At 45.1% G+C, this 22,147-nt stretch overlaps 1 protein-coding gene across 1 annotated transcript; it reads right to left on the bottom strand.

Moving 5' to 3' along the window:
• Positions 1-5,101: 5,101 nt before the first annotated feature.
• On the bottom strand, positions 5,102-7,298 carry LOC140895328 (interferon lambda-3-like). The gene is made up of 5 exons (XM_073304769.1): positions 7,137-7,298; positions 6,617-6,694; positions 6,003-6,146; positions 5,620-5,697; positions 5,102-5,200 (listed from the first exon to the last, which is right to left on the bottom strand). The coding sequence occupies exons 1-5, from the start codon at positions 7,296-7,298 to the stop codon at positions 5,102-5,104; spliced, it is 561 nt and encodes a 186-aa protein (XP_073160870.1).
• Positions 7,299-22,147: the final 14,849 nt, after the last annotated feature.

The raw sequence follows: 22,147 nt of genomic DNA, 5'->3' as shown, positions 1-22,147 counted from the left end.
TTGCTGGGAAATGGCTTTAGTCTCTTCTTCTTCCTCAGGGTTACTTGGCCTCCCTCTGGTCTGTGAATGTAGCCTCTCTTTTCCATTGCTCTTGCTTTTATACTCTTTAGGAAAAAATAAAATGAAATCTTGTTTTCCTTTTGTCGAAGGAGAAAAACCCACGCTCTAATGCGGCTGGAATCAATGGAAACCGGAAAGTGAAAGTACGGCAGGTGCATCTAGCTCATAACCCTCTGCCCTCCTGAGCTGCGTGTGCCACTACCAGGGATTCCCAGGTGAGGGAAACTCGGCATGACATCATGACCAAACGATGCAAGATTTCCCTGCCTAGAGTAGGCGAGTTCTGTTTCTAATCTTAGCATTGCCCAGTTTCCGGATTTGCTGTGTTACCGTAATGATCCACCGAGCAGCCCTTTCATTCATTTTTTCCCCCGCCCTCAGGAGTGACTCTGCGAGTCATCACTGATGAGCGAAGGGCGAAAGGACAGTGGTCTCAGTACTCTCACAATGGGCAGAGAGGGACTGTTCCCAGAAGGGAGCCTTCCCTCGCAGTCTTGATAACATCCAGGTTAAGGATCCACGTTTGTGATTTACCTGGGAAGCAAGGGCTGGGGGAAGGAAAACCTGGGAAGCACTTTTGGCGATGGTCCAGGGGGGAAGAGCCAGCCACAGGCTGTCTGAGCGCTGGGCCAGGCTGAATGGGAGTGTGGCAGGGGAGCAGGCTGGGGCTGGCAGGAGGTGAGCGGGAGCTGCAGAAATAGTGCGATACAGCCTGGGGGGAACAGCAGAGACTGGAGGGGGGAGGCACGGAGGTAGCAGCTTTCCAAGGTACTCCAGACCCAGGGCACTGGTCTAGAGAAGGACTGCTTTTTGCGGCTGGGGAGGGGCTGTGTGCTCTCAGAGGCACCGACATAAATAAGGACCGTGTGTCAAGAGGGGTTTGTAAGCAGGTAGCTTGCAACAGAGGCTCCGACAGGTGGCCAATAGGAAGACAACCCCTCACAGAGACTCCCAGTGAAAGCACCAGCAACAAGCCTGAACTGTGGCCAGTGGGACTGGGACCTAGAAGCCAATATTAATTTCCCTCCAAAAAGGGATGGCTTACCAAGGGCAGGCCGAGGCCTCGGCCTGACTCACCCCTAGGGCAAGGATACTCTGGCATTCAGCATGAGGAGTGGCTGTAGTTAGGAACTAGCACATGTATCTTTGCTTGTAACCGTTCAAACCACTGTGGTGAGGGAACTCGCACCCTTTCCTTCGTCCAGACCTCGTAAGGAATCGTTGCAGCTGAGCTGTGAGTGCATGGGCCTGTTCGGTAGAGAAGCTGGTTGACAAAGACTCTGCAGAATTCTTCTCTCTTCCGCCTTACAGCCTCTTCTGTTGTTCTTTCATACCAGTCACATCTCTGACCGTTTCTGGCTGCATCTAGTTGGGGCTGTAGATGAAATGGATCAAAGAGAAATCTAGGAGGCCATCAGATCTGATAACTGGAACGGAGGTTAACAATGAGGTGGGCCTGAGCTCAACCCTGCTGCGACCTACACTTTGATGGCATATGAACTCTGAATCCAAGACTCTGTGTGAACATGGGGCTGGTGGAAGAGTTAGTGATCTTTCCTCCTTTTCTGCCTTTGACTTTTTGTTGTTTTACTAACTCTCCAGCCGTCTCTGCTGCTCAGGTAGGTGACCAGCTGTCCCAGTTCTGAGGGCCAGGCTGAGCTGATTCAACTAATACTAGAATTTATGCTGCTGTGACTAGAACCAGCTCGGCCATCTTGTTAGCTTTTTGCTGCTGTCAGTTTCAGCTGGGCCGGTGGGCATGGGCTCTCCTGGCTGCTTCATGGAACCAGGCCTCTATAAGAGAGTGACTTGCTGGTAGGGTTGCCAACTTTGACTGGACATATTCCCAGAGGATCCATCAGATGACATCATGGGGTTAATTAAAGATTAATCTTTAATTCCTGTTAATTCCTGGAGACTCCAGGAAAATCCTGGAGGGTTGGCAACACTACTTCCTGGCCAGTGCACCCCCCCTACTCATTAGGCATAGCACAGCAAGCTCATCTCTCCTTTGGGCCCCCACTGATAGCAGCTCTGGTGGTGCCATGGTCTGCTGCTTCCTGTGACATGGTCTCTGCCCGGGTAACATAGAGCCCCACCCCTTCTGGAATAAACCAAAGGTCAAACACACACTTCCCTGTCACCCTTACTTTGGGCCTTCGATCCGACGCCAGACTCGTCCATTCCACCTTCCTGAGAGGGCTGCTAGGGGGGCACAGGCCTTCCCTCGCCCTGGGTTCTGCTATCCCTGGATAGGCAGCCAAGGCCTGACTGCGCAGACTCCTTGTGACCTCCCTGGACCGCTTCCTACCTGGCCCTGTCGTGGGCCTTTGACTCAGCCTCTTGCCAGGCTCCCAGTGTCTCAGCTCTGCTCTCTCTAAGCCTCTTCCCTGGGCTCACTGCAGAGCTTCTAAGCACTTCCTGCCACCCGGCTGGTTCTGCTGCAAGGGAATTTTCTCTGTGCCCCTGGCAGGGCAGTCCCTGACCCAGCTGAGTCTTCCTACCCCTGAACCCCTCCACCAGCATAGAGAATCATGGGTGCACTCACTTCCCCCAGATTTCCTTCACTACTGCCTTGGGTTATCAAATCCTTCATTGAGTTCTTCTACTTTTCTTCACTAGGCCCACATGGCTGCCATGCTGTGGCTGAGGAGGTTACTGGTCTTTGATCCTTTGATCACATGGACTGTGAATGCATAGCTTTGGTCTTTGTAAGTTATTTCTGTGGCGAACTGGCCCATCCAGTTCTGAATACCTCCAGGGCTAGGTGAGAGCTGTGTCTGGTGACTTTAACTCCGTGAGGGGTTGAAGGTGCTCGTAAGTCCCCTCTGAGATGATTGCAATGTCAGTTCCTGAGTTAATTTTAAAGTCAACAGTCTTGCCATAAATATTCACTTTCACTGTCCAAGCAGGCTCTATATCATCACAAGTGATAGATCCCAGAAAGAATGGCTCTTAATTGTCTGTAATATGAGTCAGCTCCCTGACTGCTTTGGTGCAGCAAACAGGTGCAAAATGTCTATATTTTGTGCATTTAGTACACCGTGTATCTCTGGTTGGACATGCATCATCTCTTGGACTATGACTTTTTCCACACCTTGTTGACGTAGGCAGAATCTGTCCCTGTCCCTTGTTGACGTAGGCTGAATCTGTCAGGAAGCTCTTTGGGAATAACTTTTAATATTCATGCTGCATCTGTTAACAGCTTCTAAGCTAGGTTTTGCTTTTGAAGTTCTGAGAGTTGCTCTTGGTTTCCCTGTCTCACCAGCTCTGATGGCTTTGTTACTTGAATAGCTGTGGCTCAAATTCAATCTTTCAATGGTAGCTGCTGCGAAAGGTTTTTAATCAGTTACTGCAATAACTAGCCTGTCTATTTTCATGTTTTGCATTCCCATAATCATTGTTTTCAGCCAGAGTATGCAGAACTCTTATGAAACAGTCAACATTTTCCCATGGCTCTTGAATTCTCTAGTTTTCATAAACCACTTATCTTTGATGTATAAAGAATGTATCAAAGCTAGCTAGAACGCTTGCATAGTCATGTTTGTGACTGTCTTCAGTAAAAATGAAAAGGATTTAGAGATATGCTCTGCCTGTGTCTCCACAGCATACATGAAAGAAGATACCTGCATATCTCCAGTTTCTTTATGGACCTTGGTAGCAATGTGAAATCTTGCAAAATATTGTTTCCAGCCTGTCCATTGTGAAGGTTTGTCAAAGCGGATGTTCTCTGGGGCATTGAAGAGTGGCATGTTGATGAGATCCTGCAACCTTTCTTGCTGTGTTCCTTCTGTCTGCAACCTTTCTTGCTGTTTTCCTTCTGTTTCCGTTTTTAGTTTACTCCTGACAACAAGTCATGTTCTCCTGTACCAGCTATGTGGTCAGGACTCCCCAGGGAACATTTGTCTAGCTCTAATGGTAATGCCAAAAGGAAGGAGAAAGACAAGATTCACAGCTCTCTTTGGCCTTTAGTTGCCCGTTTGGAAATGCAGTGAGGGTGATCCAAAAGCAAGCAGCTTTGCAATGCAAGAGGGAGGCAGTGTGGCCTAGAGGCTAGAGTGTAAGACCGGCTCTCAACATCCTTGGCTCTGCCACTGGCCTGCTGAGTGATCTGGACAAGTCACTTTGCCTCTCTGTGCCTTAGTTCCCCATCTGTAAAATCAGGAATAATGAGAAGGACTTCCTTTGTAAAGCACTGTGGGATCTACTGCTGCACAGCACTCTGCAGGAGCTGGGTATTATTACTACAGTGCACCCAATTTTCTGTTAACAAAATGCTTTTAATTGAAAGACAGGAATGCCAAGGCCTGGGAAAACAATTTTATTGGTTCACAATTATAAATAAAATGGCATAATCTTAGTAATAGATAAATACATAAATAATAAATGGCTGATCCATAATAAAGAACACTTTGGTTCAAGTCTGGAAGTTATACAAATCAATTACCCTTCTTAGTCAGGTTATAATACATAAAGAATCAGCAAGATAAAAATATACTCTGTATAAATACATCTGCCGAGGATATTTACAGTAAGAATGCATTTCCTGAGGTTGTTTCTAAGAGATCTGAAGCTGTGACTAGTGTGTAAATCCTAGAACTGGAGTGCGTTGTTTTGTTGTTTTAAATTAAAGCTTATGAAATGTTTCCAATATTTTTGGATCTGTTCCCTTGGCTAAAATGCATTCATATAGTGACAATACAATTACATTCAATAAATAATATCCCCAGAGGCCAAATCCTATTGAAATCCTAAATTCCAACTGTGATGAAAAATGGTCCTACAATTAATCTTCTGTAAGGAGTCTAGAGTGCTGCACCAGCTGGAAGTTGGAGCAACCTGGAGGCCAACTGTTGTGTAATTCTTTGGTATAAAAGGATGGAATCAGTTTGCTTGGGGATCTATGATCAGAAGCCAGAGGGAGAAGATGAATGTTCCTGGTTGACACATGTCTTCTCCCAATATGAATGCAGTGCTCTCAGGCTAGGGACTCTCCGGTCTCTAAGTAGATGTGGACACGGGCACTGCAGAGACCAGATGGCTACACACAGAGCTCCCTGTAGGCTGCGCATCTCAAGTCTTCGTTCAGCAGTCGGAAGAGATTGAGGATCACAGATGCTTCCAGGCAGCCAGGTGTTTCCTGGGAAATGAGAGACTATTTACAACAGGAAGTGTGAATGCGGCTAAATTAAAGCCACCATTCTTAAAAACGAAGAGATAATAAGGATAGAAATCTCCCTGCTTCACCCCTCCTCCCGCATTTCCTAAAAAGCCTGATTTATTGCAGAGGGTCAAAATCCCTGGTGGTATAATCTTGTTACAGGCGGTGCTCGGAAGAGACAGTCACTGTAGCAGCAGACACAACAGGGTTTTTTTATTGAGATCTGCTAGATTTTTGCACAGCTACAGTTCTGGGATTATTGAAACAGGCTGGACAAGGCACCAGAGAATAGATTGTAGAAATCCGCCCTGGCCTCTGGGATGGGAACCTAGTAGGCTTGTTCCTTCTCTAATTTGTATGGAAGTTCCCTTTCCTCATTGTCTCGACTGACTACTCACCGTCTCTTTGCTCTCATGGAAATTTTGGAGCCAATTGTTCAGCCTCCTGGAGTGTCGATGAGAATGAGTTTCTCTGGTCTGAAGACAAAATTGATACAGACTGGTTGGTGCCCAGAGATTTCAGCCGACAGTGGACCAAAGCCCTTTCTCTCCAGGCGCAGAGCAGTTGTTGCCCTGACATAGTCTAGGCGGCTACCCTTGTGCATATCATATCAACTACCCCCCTCTTTCAATGTCCTATGTAAGGATGGGCCCAAAGCAAGGGCCACATGCGAGTATTTGTGGGTACAAGGTAAAGCAACCCATTTGGGAAATTCCTAAGGGTTCTCCTTGAAGAGATTCACATCTGGCACTGAAAGAGAAATCTGTCACTGAATACTCACGCAGCCCCTCAGGTCCCCTCTGATTTGTGTCAGGATTTCTAGAGGCCTTGAGAGCAGCTTGGACAGACTGGTGTCCTCAATGTTCTCCAGCACGTTAATGGTAAAGTCCAGCTCCTTCTCTACCAGGATGACTCTATCGTGCTCCTGGGGAGAGAAACTCGTAGGTAAGACAGTGTCTGTGGGAGAAATATACACAGCTGTGCAGATACAGGACTAGAAATTCCCATGCGTAGGGGTGGTTAGACTAGGTTGAAACAGGAGATTTTCCGAAGCCACTCAGGGCTTTATTGATTTGTCAGTAAATGAAATATTGAAATCACTCTGGACTGCAAACAGCTTCATCTCCACACGCCTTTCTTGACACCAGTTTATAGCCAGTGAGAAGACACCTGAACTGAAGGTGAGGGGTGACCCTTATTTACACTGAGAAAGAGCCACAGTCAGATCGGACATGCTCCTGACTCAATCAGTGACTTCCAAGTCAATGGTCAGAGTGCCACGTGTCAGATTAGCATAGGGCTAAGTGAGATCAGATTCAGAGGGGGCACATGTGAGGAGAGAAGCATCTGCTAGCATGTGACCTTCTTGTACCCCTTGACTGAGATTTTTCGTACCGACAGCTCTTGGACTTCCCAGTTCCGGTGGAAAATCCTGGTGCTGCATTTTCGGTCTGACAACAGCATCATGTCCTCCTGGAGGCAGAAGGAAAGAACACAGACCCATATGTATGTAGGAGCAGGAACAAACCTGTACTAGTTCTTCCCTCAGTTCTATCCATGCAATCCCAGTGGTGATGCAGGGAGAAGAGATGCTGGCATCAAATGTCTCCCTTGTATCTCTCGGGCTGGTATCCTCAAGGGATATGACAGAGATACTCATGATGAACTTTAAACTGTGTTTTGTCGTCCTACTCCAGTGAGGAGAGGACCTGGGTTCAGCAGACGCTGTGCTAGAGCCCTGGAGCTTGCCAGCAGGGTGCTAGAGCTGGGAGAAATGTAAAACCAAATCCTTCTTGATAATTGGTTTTGAGCTTCTTCCCTGAGTCCAAAGGGACACGCAGAGAGGGCTGCTCTTCAGATTACAGCCCAGGGCTCACCGTGCTGTTATTGCCCAGGGTGTGTTCTTCACACTTACAAATTTGTCCTTGGCTTTCTTGAAGGCCTCCAGTTCCCGAGGTGGCAGGGACTTGTATTTTGTGAGGTGGCATTTTGTCCTCTCAGCGCCTTTGGGAAAGGCCTCTGTAGTCATCGTCCAGATGGCCAGAGCAAAGAGAACTTTGTAGCCTACGTTCACCATTTTCCCTAACGGAGACAGAACGGGAGAGATACAGGACTGACATGCCAGGTTGCCTGGCTTACCAGCCAGCGGGTTGGATGGTGTCTCATAAACTAGGCCTGCACTGGAGACAAACCTAGCTCTAAATTTTCTTTTTACTGTTTCTTAAAATATTGTTAAAGCTACTGCAGGAGGCAGCTGGGGACACATCAGAATCAGTGAAATGCCCAGCTGAGTTCTGTGGCTTCCTATAGGGGACTGGGAAGTAAAAGAATTGTTACCATTTCTCATGTCTTCCTCAAGCCAACCAGTTCATTTGATTGGCTGTTAAATTAAACAGCTGACAGACGTGACAGTTTTCAGAAAAAGAAGAAAACAGCATATTGAGATTCATCAGAATTATCAGTTCTTTTCAGACCACCCTTCAGACGTCAGCTGTTGTAAATACTTGTACACTGTGTAGTCAAAAAATGAAGTAGCTAGTCAGTGGAGCAGGATACGTCATCCTATAGCATTTGTTACAAATTGATCCTACTGCTTTTAGTACAGCAAAGTGTGAACTAATCCTAATTTTATGCAAATATATATCTGCCACTTGCCAAATAGTTCTGATCAATAATTTTCAGGCTACTGACTGTCTATTTGCAATTTGATAGTCATTGTATATTTTGTTGCTGGGCTCCTAAATCCCCTAAATTCATGACATTGTTTCTGCTCCATAATTTGATGACTGAACTATTTTTAATCCATGCACATTTTTGTATGAAATGTCATTTGTCAAAGTTTTGGCGGTAGGCAAACACTTTTCACGAGTACCCAACAATTCTCCAGACACAATACGAAAGCATGCTAGAAATCATAGCAACTTGAACTCCCATTTTCTCCAGGAAACTATTCATGAATCAGAGCGGTTTTTGTTTAAATATTCAGCCATTAATAATACATTACAGGTGTAACGCCCTTTGCTTGTACAACATTCATTCCTTGCTGTCTACCATAGAGCACAACAGAAGCCCTCAATAAAGAGAAATTGTGTCGTAAGGAGAGGCTGCAGGCGAGTCACCCTTACCTTGCCGTGTATTTGCTGGGACGTTGCTTTAGTTGCCTCTTGTGTCTCCGGGCTGCTTTGCCTCTCTCTTGGCTCTGAATGTGGTTTTTCTTCTCCATTGCTCTTGCTTTTATACCAAAAGGCTCTTTCTGGTTAAGAAAAATTACATGAAACCTCATTTTGCTTTAGTCTAGGGCAGAAAAACCCAGCTCTGCTGTCACCCAGCAAAGAGCAGCTAAGTGTTTGGAAAGGGAAAGCAAAAGTGAGGCAGTTATTACAGGTGAGCTCGAGTACTGAGGGATTTCCAGGTGAAGAAAACACTGTGACGTCACAAGTGAACTATGCAGGAGTTCCCTGCCTAGAGTAGGTGTGTATGTAGACGTGGCCTTTGCTGAATTGCAAAGCCCTTTGGGGTCCAGCGTAGAGAAGAATCTCAGCCCCTTTTGTTTTTAAAGTCCTCTTCCTTGCAGATATAGCCTCGAAAATGTAAAGTGAGCAGGTGGGTTGGAACCTGCTCACCAATCTCCTGCAGATCCTGGTTACTCACAGCAAACCAGGACTGGCCTTTAATGTCTAGACACATCACAGATGTGCACTGAGGACTACAGTAAAGGCCGACACGCAGTAATTTCGGGCTGGGTGGGTATTCGTTTATCTATCCCATCTGTTTTACTTTTCACCACAAAAGCCAAGAACATACGGTCTCTGTGGAGGTCTTCTGTACTCTAGCATTACCAGTTAGCTGCAGTAGCATTTATTCCACTCGTGCACAGAGGCCCCAGTCAGGATCAGGGCCTTTGTACACAAAATAAAGGCAGTCCCCTCGATAAGTTTACAGTCTAAATGGAGCCTTGGCACAATGGGATTGTTGAACACACGTGAGGGGGAGAGACAAGGATGGCAGTAATAGGAACAAAGCTTTGCTTGGATTAATGAAGAGTACATGTTTGAGTGTCTCCTTTCCTAGGCGCAGCTCTTTGCAGTCCTCCGCTTCCCCCACCTGCCATCCCTAGACCTCATGCTGTTCTCGTATGTGTGTTATCATCTGTTTCCAGCCTTTTGTTCTGATCTTTCTGCTGTAGAAAATGCCTGTATTCTACTGTCGTTTCCTTGCCTCGGTCAAGGCTGATCTCCATTATTCAGACATAGTCTGAGGAATAGAGCCAGACAACTTTTAAAGTAACAGATCTCATGCTCCCTTGCCTCATTTAAATGTGACCCAAACATGTCTCTGAAATACAAAGCTACACCACATAAAATAAATATATTTTAAATGTTGTTTCCCCTTTGCTTACCTGCCAGTACGTAGAATGGTATGAGTTTCAAGTGTTGCCCAGGCCCGACTATGATTTTTTTAATTGATACAAAAAGAAAAGGAGTACTAGTGGCACCTTATTGGTACCATTATACCAGTTCAACAAAGTGTGGGTGCAGTTATGTCAGCATAACAGTGCCTGATACCGGAATAGTTATGTCTCTCCCTGAACAGGCAGAGCTATTGGCGGTATAAGACATCTGCATTCCTTTTAACCATACCTGTATACCACAATAGTCAAATAAGTACAACGTACTAGTTGTGAAAAGACTTTGATATCAGGGGCTTGCATTTGAGTAGATCAAAGAGCTCTAGTAACACAGGAAGCAGCTCACTCCTTTCTAGGAAACAGACTCTTGAATGACTACACTCAGGTTTTGGAAGGTAGAAAAACCCTTTGATTCACCTTTAAAGGGCCCTGTCTGCCACTACTTAGACAAAACACCCGTTGACTTCAGTGGTATTCAGGCTATGAAAGCACTGCAGACCCAAAGCTAACCAGCTCCACCATGCCTAAGTCTCTGTATACTCTGTCAACTTCCTTTTATTAGCCCTGATTCCTGTTTATCTTTTATGCATTATTCTCTCTCTCTCTCTCTCTCTCTCTCGTCTGAGAGAATAAGTGTTAAGCATAACCAGGTAACTGGCAGGCGTAGTTATCAGTTATGTCAACACAGGTGTTTAAATTCCTGTTGCTACCTATGCCATTGTAGGATGTGCATGATTTGCACACAAAGTTTCTAATGAATAAAAGGAAACCTGTGTGTATTTGTGCTGCTTGCCATGTATTAGATCAGGGCTTCTTATTCAGAGTAACAGGAAAATCCACAACTATATGGAAACAATTCTTAGCCCAAATAATTCAAAGATAACTGGGTTCTGCCAGTGGCACCCTTTGAGGTAACTGACAAAAGAGAGATGTTTTCTGATGTTTGAAAAGCAGCTTTCTGACACCGACGAAAGTAAACTGCATTGGACACTATTAGCAGACCAAACAATACACTGCATCCAGTCCGACTGCATGTATCAACACAGGACTCTGACGTATGCCTTGCTACCATCAGGTTAGGAGCTAATGAAGCAAAAATGAAACCGGTTGAGTTACATCAACATATTGCTTCCGAAGTCCAGCTACGCAGGCAACCTATTCAAGAAGGAGAAATGGATTAATGGTATTCAAGAAGTGAAATGTTCAAAAGACATTTCAACCCCTTTGTATGCAGCTATTATTTCACAAGACATTTTAAAGAACTTTTTGGGGGTGTTGTTTAATAATTCAGGATTGTTAATTGCCTATTGTGGCTATGATAGCTTTAGAAGCAACTAGCAATAATAGTACCTAGCTCTCATCTAGCACTTTCATCTTTGGATCTCAAAGCGCTAGACAGAGGAGGTCAGGATCATCTCTATGTTACAGATGGGGAAACTGAGGCATGGTGAGGGAATTGATGTGGCTAAGGTCACCCAGCAACCCACTGGCGGAGCTGGGAATTAACCCACATCTCCTGCGTTCTAGTTCAGTTCCCTAATCACTAGGTGACACATGGGAGACGCATGCAGCTGTATAGCAAAGAAGCGGGGGCGGGAGAAGAACACTTCCATTTTAAGGTCACTATAGAACCCTAATACTTTCCATTAAGGGAAAAATTCTGCTCATCTTATGCAAGTCACAACGAAGTCTAGTTTCATGCGTCAGGCCAACTGGATCTGACCCTAAGTGTGGAAAGCATGTTTGCGAGAGAGCCAATACGGGACTCTCAGGGCTTTGCAGCTGAAAGACGGAAAGCTGACAGGCATAATGCGGTCACCGCCAGAACAGAAGCTTCAAAAATGTGAACAAAACCAAACAGGAGGAAATAATGTGCTATGGGATGTGATATGATCCAAAAGGAGAACCCCTAACACTCCAATCATAATGCCTTTATATAAATCCATGTTACGCCCACATCTTGAGTACTGTGTGCAGATCTGGTCACCCCATCTCTAAAAAGATATATTGGAATTGGAAAAAGTACAGAAAAGGGCAACAAAAATGACTAGGGGTATAGAACAGCTTTCATCTGAGGAGAAATTAAACAGACTGGGACTTTTCAGCTTGGAAAAGAGAGGACTAAGGGGGGGATATGATAGAGGTCTATAAAATCATGACTAGTGTGGAGAAAGTAAATGAGGAAGTGTTATTTACTCCTTCTCATAACACAAGAACTTGGGGTCACCAAATGAAATAAATAGGCAGCAGGTTTTAAACAAACACAAGGAAGTCTTTTTTCACACAATGCAGAGTCAACCTGTGGAACTCTTTGCCAGAGGATGTTGTGAAGGTCAAGACTATAACAGGGTTTAAAAAAAGAACTAGACAAGTTCATGAAGGATAGATCCGGCAATGGCGTTTAGCCAGGATGGGCAGGCATGGTGTTCCTAACCTCTGCTTGCCAGAAGCTGGGAATTGGTGACATGGGACAAATCACTTGATGATGACCTGTTCTGTTTATTCCCTCTGAAGCACCTGGCACTGGCCACTGTCGAAAGACAGGACACTGGGCTCGATGGACCTTTGGTCTGACCTAGTATGGCTGTTCTTATGTTCTGAACACAGAAAATAAATGACCTGAGGATTGTTCTGTGTCTGTACCACCCATTGTCAGTGCCAGGTCATAGGAAGCCAGACCTAGTGGTCAGAGCCAGGCAATAATAATTGTACCTCTGACTTCAGTGGGATCTGGATCAGCCCCTAAATCAGGAGACTGTCTGCTCAACAACTACAAGGGCAAGTTGATGGAAAATGATAGGCAGGGTGGGTAATAAGCGAAGTGTTGTGCAGATAACCAGGAGGAGGAGTGCATAAATAATTAGCTATGAAAGGTGCTAGGCAGAGTTATTGTAAATGGGTGTGAGAAAACCTGGATTTGTGCTGGAAATGGCCCACCTTGATTATCATGCACATTGTAGGGAGAGTGGTCACTTAGGATGAGCTATTACCAGCAGGATAGTGAGTTTGTGTGTGTGGTTTTTGGGAGGGGGGTGAGGGGCTGAGAGAACCTGGATTTGTGCAGGAAATGGCCCAACTTGATTATCATGCACATTGTGTAAAGAGTTGTCACTTTGGATGGGCTATCACCAGCAGGAGAGTGAATTTGTGTGTGGGGGGGTGGAGGGTGAGAAAACCTGGATTTGTGCTGGAAATGGCCCAACCTGATGATCACTTTAGATAAGCTATTACCAGCAGGACAGTGGGGTGGGAGGAGGTATTGTTTCATATTCTCTGTGTGTATATAAAGTCTGCTGCAGTTTCCACGGTATGCATCCGATGAAGTGAGCTGTAGCTCACGAAAGCTCATGCTCAAATAAATTGGTTAGTCTCTAAGGTGCCACAAGTACTCCTTTTCTTTTTGCGAATACAGACTAACATGGCTGTTACTCTGAAACCTGTAAATGGATGAGATTTCTCTGTGTATATCTCCTTATTTGCATGCATTGCGCTGCATCTTCTCACATGTGTAGGCAAAACCAAGATTAGCTGGGGAACATTCGGTGAGTTGGAGTTCACCTTGTCAGAAAATAAGATGGAAACAATCAAAGTCATCTTTCATTTCTGAGTACAAACACACTGAAAGTAAAGCCGAGACAAAGTAATAGCAAAAGTCCAAATTTCTCTTCTAGGGCATGCATTTATTAATAATTGGCTGTGTTGCTAAGAAACAGATGAAATGAGCTGAATTTCATCTCCTGGCTGATTTCCATGATTAGGACTCAGCATCTCATCACCATGGCTCTGAACTCACAGACCCTGTTGCATTATGGTTGCTTGGGCTGTAGTATCTCTGAGTTTTGAGTTCTAATTCTCTTCTAATCTTATTAACTAGAAGCTTCAGTTAATTCATTGTATCGAGATCAAAATATAGCATGGTCACCAGAGTTTCAAAGCAACGTCCTTTTCACAGCACCATTATGTCTGTTACCTCTCGGAGTCAAACATTTTCCTTATCTTGGGTCCAATGCTGGCTATTTTACATATGGGGCAGGTGCAGCCAGGAAAACCCCTCTGAGATCCAGCTGGACGGCCCATGGAGAGCCTGTGTTGACTGTGTGGATTTTAGTTGGGCCACCATAGCTGTGCCCCTGTGCTGACCACACTAAAATGCAAAGCAGTCAGTGCTCCATAAGGCCTCCATTTGGATCTCAGAGAGGCCATCTCATACAGAATCAGTATGGGGGCCTGCTCAGCTGAGATCCAGCCCATCTTCCAGCAGCTAGAAGACCACCCCCCTCTGTGGATCACTCTTCTTCCTGGATGATGTAACGTACACACCTGGCTGGGAGAATTTGGGGCAAAATACAGTTGTGAAAACTACATTAGTTTGTGCCGGTCATGACGCTCAGACCCAGGTCCATAGGGTTCACAGGAGCAGCCACACTTCAACTTTCCACTTGGCAGCCTGCTGACAACTGCTGACCCAGGACCCATGAAGCCCAGCCCCAGTTTGAGGCTCCGCCCTTGATGTCCCATTGGTGGAGTCCCAGAGCAGCTGATTGGCCCACTGGCCCTACTTAAGCCAGCAACAGGAAACTTTCTGAACAACTGGGATCCACCCTGCTCTGGACTGTGTTCCTTGTGCTTGCTTCTCCCTGGCTTGATTTCCTGGCATCCTGACCTCTGGTTTGTCTCCTGTGTCTGATCTCCCAGTATCCTGACCCAGCTGACTCTTGGCTCCTGACTGTGGACCCTGGCTCTGACCACTAGGTCTGGCTGCCCATGATCTGACCCTGACAGTGCCCACTGGGGGAAAATCTCAAAGGAAGCCAGAATATGACCCTATATTTCCACATGAGCTTCTTTAATGCTAACAGCATGCTGGATCCTTAACTCTTGACATGAAATTCATAAGTAATACAGCTGACAGTGAGGTTTAAAAGCTCCCACTAGGTTGTGGGAATGACTGGTGGAGGGGGCTGGTGGTTCTTCCAAAGCCCTATGGAAAGGGCTGGGGCTGACCACGTCGACTCTTCCCACTGGCAGCACTGGTCATGCTCTCAAAGGTGCAGAGGAAGGCCTCATGGTCTTCTTGTGGGCCCTGTTTCTCAGGATGTCTCAGGAATGATTTCTGCTGCTGGTGTTTGAGCCTCCTTCTTCTTTTGTTGACTGTGCATAAGGGGAGCTGTTGAGCCATCAGCGGGCAGAGAATGCCCTCCATCCTCTCCATTTATTAGGAGTGTGGATGGGGGCCCCAGCAGACACCCAGGGTGCAATCAGTGGCCCATGTTCTCCACCACATGGAAGCTGCTGGGCTCCCACTAGCCAAGGAAGCATCAATATCACCCCAGGGACTGTTTCAGGCTCTTGCCTCAGGGCATAATGTATTGGCTAACCAGAAGTGTTGTCAAAAATGTCAGAACAAAGTAGATCCTCAGCCCAACATGGGCTACAGTTCCCAGAGACAGCCCACCCACCCCCTTGTCCTGAGCCTGGGACTCCTACAACAGCCAGACAGGCTTGCTTGCTTTCCCTTGCTCCTGCAGTCAACTAATCTGCAGTTCTTGCTGGTCCTTATAAGGACCAGGTGCTCTTATGACCCTTAGCCCCTCAGCCTTACCTGTGAGGCAGCTAATTTGTCACAGATGGGGACCATCTCCCCTAAAGGGGTCAATCCCCATGTGATAGAGTAATAAGGACTGAAAGTTTCACAGATAAGTATTTAGTTTCACAGATAAGGATCTTCCACCGGCAAAGTCACTGGGCCCTGCCATGCAGATTTGTGATTCCCACATGTATTGCCTTTGATGAAAGCACATTCAGACATGCCCCGAAGATGCTGAGGAATAACGCTTTGCCATTCCCAGTAGTGAAACCTTTGGGAGAACGTTAGGTATTGTGACAAAGATCCTCCTCTGCCTTGGTGGGTCCTGTGCTTATTGGCGGATTTGCTTACCTCAGCCCTCAGTTTGGCCACTTTTGCTAGTGGCTCAAACCTGCCATTCACTCAGCTAACCTCATCACTAGCCAACATGGGGAAAAGGAAGGAGAACAATCCTCACAGACTCTGCTGATCCACCTAGTGGATCGGGGGACAGGCCAGGGACCTTCCCATCTGGTGGGACCCACAGTCCAGGTCAACTCCTCCTGTATCCAGTTGGGAGGATGGGGGGAACCCAGGCCCACCCTCTACTCCGGGTTCCAGCCCAGGGCCCTGTGGATCACAGCTGTCTACAGTGTTTCATGTAACACCTGCGTGACAGCTACAACTCCCTGGCCTACTTCCCCATGGCCTCCTCCCAACACCTTCTGTATCCTCCCCACAGGACCTTCCTCCTGATGCCAGATAGCGTTTGTACTCCTCAGTCCTCCAGCAGCACGCCCTCTCACTCTCAGCTCCTTGCACACCCCCCACTGACTGAAGTGAGGTCCTTTTTAAACCAGGTGCCCTGATTAGTCTGCCTGTCTTAATTGATTCTAGCAGCTTCTTAATTGGTTCCAGGTGTCCTAATTAAACTGTCTGTCTTAATTGGTTCCAGCAAGTTCCTGATTGTTCTGGAACTGCTCCTGTTACCTTGCTCAGGGAAAAGGGACCTGTTTAGCCTGGGGCTAATATATCTGCCTTCTATCACTCTCCTGTAGCCATCTGGCTGGACCCTGTCACAGTACTTAGGGAATATACCAGGGGAAAAGGTACATGATCTGTAAAACAACAGAGTACATTTGTAAGCATCTTTTTGTGAATCAGCATACTCCCTTTTCACTGTTCACAAAACAACTGCAAGCACCTTCCTCACCTTAATTCCTGGAAATGAAGGTGGTATCTCTGAACGTACAGCTCATGAAAGAGATCTCCAGGGAACAGGGAGACTTATCACTTACACAAATTTCTTAAACTGTATTTTTACTCTAAGGAACATTAGATACTGTAGATATAATTCGTTATTTGACTAACACATTTTCCAGGCCCACATTAATGTGTTTTGGCCATAAATAGGTCACTCTTATTTGGCAGGTATTTTGTTTGTGTGTGTTTTAGGTGAGGGATTTTGGGGAAAAAAAACATTCGAAAGGGCTTATGTGATTTTGAAGTCTATGCCCATTTTCAAAAATGACTTAAGGCCCAGACAGAAATCATTGGGGGTTCCGGGCCCACATACCTTTCAGGATCTGGGCCTTTGGGGTCCACATTTCCCTGAAAGTCAATTGGAAATAGGCTCCTAAGACACTTATGTGCTTTTATCCCTTGTGTTTGTGAACACATTCATCACTGGCACTGAAACGGGGCACTTGAGAATAGAGATGAGATCTTGCTCCCAGAGGCTAGTCAGGTCAGGGGAAGGGGTATGTACATTTGCTAATAAATTTTTATTCTATTTATAAATGGAAGATAATGCGGTCTGTGAAGCTCCATCTGGGTATCTAAAGGAGACATTTTACTGTAATATTGTCTGTCAAGATAGAATCACAGAAATGTAGGGCTGGAATGAAACTCAAGATGTCACCAAGTCCAGCTCCCTGTGCTCACACAGGATCAAGTAAATATCATCCTGCTGTTCTTAACAAATATAGCATTGGTAAGGCCAGCTGGCATGAGAGTTTCTCCCATACTCTAGGATGTCCAGAGATGATGTTTGCAGAGTTAATTTTGGGTTGTGGGAGTGCCACGGGACGTCTGCTCTGCCTCCACTTTGTGGATGTCCGTTTTCAGACTCACTTTTGTTTGACAGCTAATCACTGTTCTGCTGTGAAGACACAAGGGGAAGATATGGCTCCTGTGACTGGTAATGGGAGAGTTAGCCTTTCATCAGTTACTTGTTTGAATCTAGTCCAGATTCATAGCCACACCTTCATGCCATCTGATTGCTGGTCAGTGGTAGATTTAAATGAGCTAGACAAGGTGGGTGAGGTAATATCCTGTATTGCAACGATATGGAAGGTACAAGCTTTAGAGCTACACAGAGCTCTTCTTCCGGTCTTCTCTGTAGCTTGAATGCTTGTGCCTTTCACCAGCAGAAGTTGGTCAAATAAAATAAATTACCTCATCACCGTGTCTCTCTAATACCCTGGCTACAACACTGCAAACAATGATGGTAAACAACCTAGTCAGTTTAGCTCAGATCTCCTCAAAGGTATTTTGGTGCCTAACTCCCATTTAAATCAGTTGATGCCTTAGGGGACCTGAGTCTCTCAGTCAAACTCTTACTGGACTATCATTTACATCAAAATCCCCTCTTCTACACCTGCAAATTTCATTTGCAATGTAATTGTAATAGAAACACTCATGTGCATAGCACGCCCAGATATATTTGAAGATAAAAATCAACTTCAGACTCCACTCTACTGGAATCTCTCTCAAGCACTACTTTAATTTGTTCCTTTTCACCAAGAACAATGTACAATATTCTCACGAGACTCCTGCAATAAAGGTATTTAGCCACCTAACTTCCCCTGATTTCAGTGGATGGTACGAGCCTAAATATCTTTGAGAATCTGGGCCCACATTTTAAAGGGGTTTCCAACTGGGCCTCCAACTCAGAGAGTGTAAAAGAGCCCCTGCAGAATACGTATCCTCCAAATATCCTTTTTAATTAAGAACAGTGAAATGTTAACACCATGTAACCTAGCTACTGATTTATAACACAGGGAGACCATTGGCTCATTCTGTGTCCCAATTTCATTACATACTTAATACACTAGCTAACACAAAGAATAACTGTTTGACACAGCGATACAGGTGATTATTATTATAAATGCAGTTGTAACTCAGATTGCTATGGAGTGGTTAACACTGAGCTAAAATATTAGCAAGGGCCTAAGGCAATTATGAATCAATCCTGGGTCCCAAAAGGGGAAAATTCTGTTTGCAAATCCATACAGTAAGCATCACCATGTTAAGCTGCATTCTGAAGATACAGTAATTCTGTGAGGAAAGAGAGGGAGGCAAATTCACTGGTATGCACAGCTGCTCAGGCAGCTCACGGCATCAGTAACCCTGGTTAAACTGGCTGGGGAAGTAAGCCGAGTTCCTGGCTGCTTTGAGTCACTGGAGTGGACCCAAGCAGCTAGAAAGTACCAGTGCATCTGGCCCAGTTTAATTTATTGATGTGGGCCCAGCTCCTTAAAGGTATTCAGGCTCCAAACTCCATTGAGAGTTAGGCACCTAAATACCTTTGAGGAGCTGAGCTATGGATACTTTTGTTTCACCCACTAGACATATTTTACCTTACATGAAAGAAACCTAGGATGGAAATTGCTATGGCTGACAGGAAGGGGTACATTAATAGTAGGTGACACAAATGTATTTTTGGCTTTAAGATATCTGAACAGCGGTAACGCTGCCTTAGCCAATGCCATGAGTGGAACTGATTCTGGAGTGGTGCTTTTCACACATTCCCACTTTCCCTTCAAAAGGGATACAGTGAAGGCACTTTTCACAGTGTTGCAACCCCAGGTGTTTAAAAATTATGAGTCAAGCCTTGGAAATCACCAGATTGTCTTAAAAATCATGAGATTAAATGTTGGGTTCTTTGTAGTTGCCTTGAAGAATCGGAGGATTTGGGATGAACATTTTCATGCCTTTCTCTGCCGCCATGAGGGCTCGGAACTTACTTTAAACCATTCAAAGCTGAGATTCTCCGGTAGTAACTTGATTCCAGCAGCTGGGGCTCTAACAAAAACACTGTCTGCTGCAAGACTCCCGAGAAAGTCCTGAGAGTTAGCAATACTGTTTTCGTGGTTCTAAAAATAACCTGTCCGTTCATCAGAACCTTTTTTGAAGGCAAACTCTTAACATTTTGTCTGACAAATGTTTCACTGCATTGTGTATCCACATGCTTCTGCTGCTGTCTGATGGATCAATATCAATTTTTCTTTCATTGAAAAGACAAACATGTTGGAATATGTAGTCAGGGAAGGAGCACTCAAAAAACCCCCTGCCCGTTGGCTTTGCAAAGAGAGGAGAAAAATGGGCTGTGCTAATGTGATAGCAACCATCTTGTTCAACACACCCGGGGTTGAACCAAGCCCCTAGAGACAAAAGCACGAGCTGTTACAGTTTGAGCTGAAAAGTCATGCATCCTTAGCTGCATCTGTAGCAGACCCATGTCTTCTGGATCGGGGACATGTATCACACACTCACCATTGGCTTAGAATCATAGAATATCAGGTTTGGAAGGGACCTCAGGAGGTCATTGTAGCCTATAGGATTAACTTGCTTGCTTGTATATATATATATATATATTTTCTTATAGTTTAAGTATTTTGGTTTATTGTAATAGGTTTATATAAATTTATATTAAAATAAGTTTGGCTTTAATGCAAAGGAACCTACAGGCCATATCCTGTATGTTAAGCTAAGGCAAAGTTACCATATCTATATGAAGACCTTTTACCTAGATAAGTACCGACACATATGTCTAAGACCTTTTATCTGGACAGATAGATAATGGAAGAATGGTATAGGGGGTTTCCAAGTTTGTACCCACAGACTTAACAGGTACATCACAAGGAAAGAACTGGCATGACTAAAAAAAACATGTGTGTGTATATACATGTCATCAATTTGCACAAACATACTAGCCTATGGAATAAGCATACCCTAACATTTTGTGGGTGAGGAATGAAATTTGGGCATGGGGGAAGGATTTCTGGCACTTGTGCCCTATAAAAGAGGTGACCCACCTCACTAGAGTACTCACTATCTCTATTTCTATTCCTCTATCTACTATGACTACTACTATTAGTAGACTGTACTTGTTTTTCTTAACTTTTTAAGTTTCAAGGGGACTAGGTTAAGCTTGGTTTACCTAAGCTTTTGTTCTTAGTTTTGTTTATTAGGTTTTGATTTTAAGTTTAAGTTAGTCAAGTAAACTCTAAGTTAGCTTTGATAGCTCTTAGCTCTTATATATCTGTCTCAGTGTGAGCTTCCTGTCATACCCCTGAGGGTCCTTTGTAAATTCTGTGGAGCCTGATTTGGGACAAGAACTTTTATCTTCTGATCAAACAGATTGGCGAGCCTAAAACCCATACTATCCAAATCAATATTATTAACACCATAAATCAGGCAACAGATTGGTGAGCCAGCCAGGAGACTCGAGGAGTGTTTGACAGGAATTTTCAGGGATTCCAGGCATCCTTAGGCCCCTGAGAATCTCACCTGAGGCATAAGTAAAGAGTTAAAGTTACAGAGAGTTAGAGAGCAAGATTGTGTGTCTTAACCCCTCACTCTTAAGAGCACAGGAACCTGATTTCCTGTGGCTGTGGCTTGGCACCAATCCCAGTATTTCCTGTTGTGGTTTAACTTAGAGTTTTAGATTAGAGGTTTTGAAATTTAATCTTGCAAGATCAAGAGTAATAGTGTTATTATTGAAAGCGATACATGCATTTAAGGGGTTTTGTTAAAGGTTGAAGTTATAACGAATGGTACCAATAAGATATTAGCAGTAGTATCGGGCCCGATGATTCACACTAGTGGTGGCGGGGGAGTTGATAAATCTATTTATTAATTGCTACCAAGAGGCTGCAATAACTCAGAACTTGTATAGTTCTTCAGTCCCCACAACAATTTCACCTGTGGTTAAGTGCAGCATGGCACGGTTACATGGAAGAAGAAACAGATGAGCCACATACGTTAGTTTGTTGGTTAATAACTCTCTTCCCCATTTACGGGAAATGATTAACATGCATATAACTGATGATACTTCTTTAAAGGAGGCATTAGCCTTACTGGCCAAGGCATATTCTCATGGAGGCCCCCAAATAGGTGAGTGTGGAGCCCCCGTTCAAATACTTCAGGAACCATGAGCTAAGCCCACTGTGAGGATTGAGGGACCCCCAGGGTTCAGCTGAGGTGTTCCTAAATTCCCTAGGTACCAAAATGACCCTAACTCACGTAGTTACCCCGGACCTTGAAGTGGGCATGTCTCTCGACAGGGTTATGTGTTTGGATCCCATGTATGGGCCCGGGACCGTTTTCCTTTCTTTTCAAATGCCGCACAGAACAATTCATGCCTGCAGAGACCCAAGTCACCGCCTCCCCACAAAGATGAGGACTCAGTTGTAATGATGTTTAAAACAGTGCAGCAGACGCTTGAGGCTCAACGACAGGATATCCAGGAACTCCAAGCCTGCATGAATGAGCTGATGATAGAAGGCCAAGGTCCAGCACCTTTGAACCATCTGGTGGCCTCGGTTGACCCATTTCATTCTCTCCGGTGGACAGCCTCCGGAGAGATACAGGGAAAACCCATAGATTATTTGTCTGCATACTCTACAAATTACTCATCATGATGCCAGTCGGCCCTGAGCATAGTCATAGCCCCTTTAGGCAGGGATGCAAGCAGGAGACCCACAGTATCTGCTGTGGTAGGGGGCCGCCACAGGAATTTTATTATAGCTACTGGGGCAGCAATTAGCATTATCCATGTCAAGGATCCTAGATCCTCTTCTCTGTCATCAGGGTGTACAAAAACACTTGCAACTTTTGCAAGTAATCAGGTTGTTACCACACTTTCTAAACCCATTGAAGTACAAAT

Source organism: Lepidochelys kempii, chromosome 11 (genome assembly GCF_965140265.1).
Source record: "Lepidochelys kempii isolate rLepKem1 chromosome 11, rLepKem1.hap2, whole genome shotgun sequence".
Lineage (NCBI taxonomy): Eukaryota > Metazoa > Chordata > Testudines > Cheloniidae > Lepidochelys > Lepidochelys kempii.
Note: the sequence above shows the minus strand (reverse complement) of the source record. Positions and strands in the feature narration are given on the sequence as shown.

What these genes read in the sequence shown, in the direction of transcription:
- LOC140895328 (XM_073304769.1), bottom strand. Translation starts at nt 7,298, where the DNA reads ATGGTGAACGTAGGCTACAAAGTTCTCTTTGCTCTGGCCATCTGGACG. An exon ending in AGAAAGCCAAGGACAAATTT is followed by an intron (nt 6,695 to 7,136) that starts GTAAGTGTGAAG and finishes TTCTGCCTCCAG; the next exon opens with GAGGACATGATGCTGTTGTC. An exon ending in GAGGGGACCTGAGGGGCTGC is followed by an intron (nt 5,698 to 6,002) that starts GTGAGTATTCAG and finishes TTTTGTCTTCAG; the next exon opens with ACCAGAGAAACTCATTCTCA.